General features: G+C 35.6%; 1 protein-coding gene across 1 annotated transcript; it reads right to left on the bottom strand.

Annotated features, from left to right (window-relative positions):
• Positions 1-4,182: 4,182 nt before the first annotated feature.
• LOC131635711 (10 kDa chaperonin, mitochondrial-like) lies at positions 4,183-4,920 on the bottom strand. The gene is made up of 3 exons (XM_058906356.1): positions 4,739-4,920; positions 4,513-4,652; positions 4,183-4,406 (listed from the first exon to the last, which is right to left on the bottom strand). Exons 1-3 carry the CDS (start codon positions 4,841-4,843, stop codon positions 4,358-4,360), a joined length of 294 nt encoding a protein of 97 aa, XP_058762339.1. The 5' UTR covers positions 4,844-4,920; the 3' UTR covers positions 4,183-4,357.
• Between the last annotated feature and the right edge of the window lie 481 nt (positions 4,921-5,401).

The following is a 5,401-nucleotide window of genomic DNA, read 5'->3' as shown; positions in this document are numbered from 1 at the left end:
TATGTGTGGTGTGGTGGTGTTCTTTTATGGGAACTGGAAATACAATGAAGTAGAAATTAGATTGCATGCTTGAATAGTGGAAGTCACATGTTAATCTTCTAGCAAGAGTTAGGTGCTAGATGAGAGTAAGAGACTTCTTTGACTGTTGGGACATGATATTTCTATTGTTTATGAGGGAAGTATAAAGGGCGATTGTTTGGTTGCTAATGCATCTCCAAATATAGTTTGGGTACAATTAGTTTGTGTCATACTCTGTTTTATTTAGAATGCTGGACTGGTACTGGTTTCCACATTTGGAAAGCTTTTGTTATTTTAAAGAAATTAAAAGCTTTCAAGTTGATCTTAAAAGCTTGGAACAAATGGGTATTTGGTAATCTTGAATGTGAAGTTGATAACTTTAAAGAGATAGTTAGCAAAAGGCGGGGAAGCATTTCTCTTATATTTACAAAGAACCAAATGTTGATAGACCTCAACTTGATGGTGTGGTCTTCCGCTCTCTATCGGATGATGATAATTTTGTTTTGTTGTCGGCCCCCTTTAGTCTTCGTGAATTAGATTATGTTGTTTTTCAACGTGACGGTAACAAAAGCTCGAGTTCGGATGGGTTTAACTTCTCCTTTTTCAAAAGATTCTAGAATCTAGTAATAAAAGTTCATGTCCAAATGAATTTGAGAATTATGTTTGAGCAATTCCATTGTTTTGCATCTCTGCCACGTAGTTTTACATCTTACTTCGTGACCTAGATCCCCAAGGTTAATTCCCCGCCTCATTTGGATTACTTTAAGTTGATTTCTCTGGTGAGATCCTTATAAAAGTCGGTGGCTAAAGTGTTGACCATAAGACTAGGTCAATGATGGATAAGCTTATTTCCCCTCATCAATCGACTTTCTTTAAAGGAAAAATGTTGCTTGATGGAGTGGTGATTGTGAATGAAGTGATAGACTTGGTCAAGACATATAATAAAGTTTATCTCATTTTTAAGGTAGATTTTGAGAAAGTGTACAACTCAGTCAGTTGTAGCTTCTTAAATTATATGCTAATATTTGGGTTATGTGACAAGTGGAAATCTTGGATGATAGCTTGTTGTTTGTTGGCAATCTTGTGGTGTTGGTAAATGGGTGCACAGCTCAAGAGATTAGGATCCAAATGGGTTTGAAGTAAGGGAATCTTCTAGCCCTCTTCTTGTTTCTTCTTGTGACTGAGGGGCTAAGTGGCTTAGTTACTAAGGTTAAGGAGGTTGGTCTATATTCTGGATTCAGGGTGGGCACATCTGATTTGGTGGTATCTCATCTTCAATATGTTGATGATACCTTCATAGTTGTAGTCCATATTCTTGAGAATCAGTGGAATATTGAGGGTGTCCTTAGAGGCTTTGAGCAAGTCTCAAGGCTTCATGTTAACTTCTTCAAGAGCAATCTTGCAGGGTTAATATGAACCCAATCTTTTTATCCTCTGCATGTGAATTTCTTCATAGTGAGATTAAAACTCTCCCTTTTAAGTACCTTAGTTTGTCAGCCAGGGCTTATCCTAGGTGTGAAATCACCTGGGATACTTTATACAATTTGCTAACCAGGAAACCCATCTATTGGAAACATATATATGTTAGTTTAGGTGACATACTGGTCCTTTCTAATGTTGTGCTAAATGTTATTTCCATTTTTTCTTGTCTTTTTTTTAAAAAAAAAAGTTTGTAAAGGTGTGGAATAAGCTTGTTGGATTACAACGAAGGTTCCTTTGAGGAGAGGTGAAAGGAGATTCTAAGATGTGTGTGTAAGCCTAAGAGTAAAGACGTGTTAGGAGTTAAGGATCTCATACTGGTTTATATAGCCCTATTGGCGAAGTGGAAATGGAGGTTATTTAAAGGTGCCTTAGGCTTTTTGAGAGATATTCTTGTAGCTAGGCATGTTTCTAGTTATTTCTTCTCTTTTAGAGATAGGATAATGGGTTATCGATCTAGTTCTTATTAGTGGAAATAGTTGTCTCTCCTTAAATTTAGAGAGGAAGACCCCTCCTATTGGTTTATTGATGGCATCCTTAGGAAAGTTGGATTAGGCACCCAAACATTCTTTTGGAATGACCATTGATTAGGCTATATTCCCCTTAAAATTAAGTTCACTGGTCTATTATGTAATTTAATTCAACGGGATGGGTTGGTAGGAGAGACCGGTCTGGTGGTTAATGTGAATATGGTTTGGGATCTTAAGTGACAAAGATATTTTATTCTTATTCTTCTAGATCTACCTATTTTTGAAAACCTTATTTCTCTTCTCCGAGGTGTTAATCTTTTCCTTAATAGAGACAAGGGGTTTAAAAGAATTTTAGAGAAGATACTTTCTCAATTGCCTCTATTTATCATGTTTAGTGGAACAGGTCAATCTCTATTCCGGGTATAATTCGAATGTGAATTCGACCTATCCATTATTTAGGTTAGTTAGGTGGTGGTCTTCTCCTGACAATTTCTGCAAGACAAACTCCCCTCTATGGAGAACTTATCAAATCATGGGGTGGTTGATGAACCTAGTGAGATATTTATCCCTTTTATAGGACTTTGGTTGAGTTAGTTTCCCATCTTTTTGTTACATGTGATTTAGCTCCCTTTGTGTGGGGTATAAGATCTTTCAATTGTTAGGAAGACATTAATGTTCCTTAGAAAACCTTGTGATTTAGCTCTCTTTGTGTGGTATAAGATCTTTCAGTTATTGAGAAGAATGTACTTCCCCTTAGAAAACCTTGGCTTCTTTTTTAATGGGTAAAATTAAGTATAGAGGGGGTTTTTCGTAGGATTTAACATCTTATAGTCTAGTCTATTTGGAGAGTCTTTAATGGCATCTTTAATGGTGTTGCAATAACTATGAAAGAGGCGGAGGAAATAAATATTGTTTGGCTTGAAAATGATTTCTAGGTAAATCAAATGTAAACTCTTGCACTTCATAACCCCGTACTCTTGCACTCAAATCATTATTAACTCAAGAGAGAATAGAGTTCTCAAGACAAATAGGAAACATAGATTAAAAAACCATCAATTGAGAATGTTGATCTTTAATTCAAAAATAAATGAATTCTCGAGAAAGAAAAAAAAGCACATTGCACCGGCAGAATCGTATGCTAGTTACTTGTATCCAATGACCTAGTGTGTGTTGCTGATATATATAAATAAAAGGTGAATACGGTGGATAATATCCATAGCACGAGAGAAAGACTATGTGATCTTGGAAGGACCTGTTTGGCTCTGCACTGCCTAATTGACCTTAATTATCAATGAAAATTTTACCCTGTTAAACAAAAATAAGGCCCTGTTGCAAACAACCGTGACACTGAGAGCCTGTATAAAATTAAAATTTTCACAACTAAGGACCTGTTTGGCTCTGCACTGCCTAATTGACCTTAATTATCAATGAAAATTTTACCCTGTTAAACAAAAATAAGGCCCTGTTGCAAACAACCGTGACACTGAGAGCCTGTATAAAATTAAAATTTTCACAACTAAATGGGAAGTATAACTTTCTCTTTCATTAGGGAGCAAATAAACTTCTAAAATCAATTGAACAATAAAGTTTAGTTCAAACAGAAATACTAAATCCTACTTACATTACAAAATTGAACATTGAAAGAAACTTATCACCGATTCATCATTGCTGCCCAAACTAAATTATTGAAAAATAGAAAGAAAAAAAAAACTGACCACCAATTCACCATTGCTGCCCAATCTAAATCATTGAAAAAAAGGAAAAAAAACTCATTACCAATTCACCATTGCGCAGAACTAGCGAGAACACAAGTTCATGCTGCAAGAAACAACACTGCACTTTCAAGAATGATCTGACAAACTAAACCAAGGCAACCTCTATACAACCACAACCAATGTTTAAAACCCAGGTTGGTAGTGCAGCCGATGGGGAGTGTTTTTAAACATGGTGGCTTTTCTAGGGATATTGGTATAGTCTGTTTCAATACAAAACTCATTAATATGAATGCTTAGTGTAGATATAAGTTCAGACAGGAAAAAAGTACCCTACTTTGATTCATATTTTCCATGACTAGTGCTTGGACTTTGTAAGTGGTAGTCTATCATTTCATACCTTGACCTACTTTGCTTAATTAAAATAGATCGAATGTAAGCCTAAGCACTGATACTAACATGAACATCATACTAACTATCATCAAACACAGGAACAATCACGATTAAATCAAACCCCAGCATAAAAAGCACTATTATCATTGCCGTTTTCAGGATACAAAAGAGATAACCCTCTCAAATGTTTGAACCAAATTACACCAGATATCAGATTTAAATTATTTAAAAGTTTAAACCCAATAAAAACTGACATTTCCTCAAGAATACAAACCCTAAACTCAATCAGTCATGCAGAATACCCAAAATGTCCTCATCCCTAAACAAATGGAACCTGCAAAAATCAAAACAAAAACAGAAAAAAAAAAACCAATTCGTTAAACAAATTTTCATTTCAACGCAATTCTTCACAAACAAATAGCACTATTCCGATAACTTACTCTTTGTCATCAAGCTTAATTTGAGAGCCACCGTACTCCGGCAAAAGAACGTGGTCACCTTCCTTAACAGACACCGGAATCAAATTTCCCGATCTGTCTCTCGATCCAGGTCCAACAGCAACAACCTTTCCGGAATTAAGCTGATTCGAAACCAGAAACAGTTTATCAACCGAATCGAAACCGATTAAGATACATTTACAAAATGAAGTGAGTCTCGAGTTCTAACCTGGGAGGTTTTCTCAGGGAGGAGAATCCCGGCGGAGGTTTTGGACGGAGGGACGATTTTCTCGACGAGGATGCGGTTGAAGGTTGGAATCAAACGCTTTGCCATTGTGTTGGGGTTCGAAGATTAGGGTTTTACTGCGAATAGGGTTCTGCAGAAGATTAGGGTTTTAAGACTAGAAGAAGCAGTGGTTCTAGATCACAAAAGAAGGTTCTAGGATCTTGATTGGGCTCTAATCGGATGCCCGGTTAAGCCCATTGAAGACTACAACATGATTTTGGGCCCGGGCTTTCACTTTCTACTTTATTTGGTGTTACCACTATCCGCACACCTAACTGTTTTAATACACCATCCCCTCTCTCAAATCATGGTTTAAATATTTAATGATACATACAAATTTAAAATATAGATATAACGAATAAATGAATATTCCTTCTTTTTTTTGAAAAGAAATAGTGAATTTTGCTTGTGTTGTTCTGTCTAATTTGTATGATCTTTGAATCTGAGAGGAGGAAGTATCATTTGATGTTATTATCATTTTTTATAAAGTACTTTTTTTAAAGTATGAAAAAAAAAAGTCATACACAAAGGGAATAGTTTCTAAAAGAACTTTATTTTGGGACTAATTTTAAAAGAACTTTGTAAGTTGCAAAATGGAATTTTGGT

Source organism: Vicia villosa, unplaced genomic scaffold (assembly GCF_029867415.1).
Source record: "Vicia villosa cultivar HV-30 ecotype Madison, WI unplaced genomic scaffold, Vvil1.0 ctg.001535F_1_1, whole genome shotgun sequence".
In the NCBI taxonomy this organism is placed as follows: domain Eukaryota; kingdom Viridiplantae; phylum Streptophyta; class Magnoliopsida; order Fabales; family Fabaceae; genus Vicia; species Vicia villosa.
Note: the sequence above shows the minus strand (reverse complement) of the source record. Positions and strands in the feature narration are given on the sequence as shown.

Bases quoted from the DNA above. Each gene is read 5' to 3' on its own strand.
- LOC131635711 (XM_058906356.1), bottom strand. From the start codon at position 4,843: ATGGCAAAGCGTTTGATTCCAACCTTCAACCGCATCCTCGTCGAGAAA. The intron at 4,653-4,738 runs GTTAGAACTCGA...GTTTCGAATCAG, and splicing joins TCCCTGAGAAAACCTCCCAG to CTTAATTCCGGAAAGGTTGT. The intron at 4,407-4,512 runs GTAAGTTATCGG...TGATTTTTGCAG, and splicing joins ATTAAGCTTGATGACAAAGA to GTTCCATTTGTTTAGGGATG.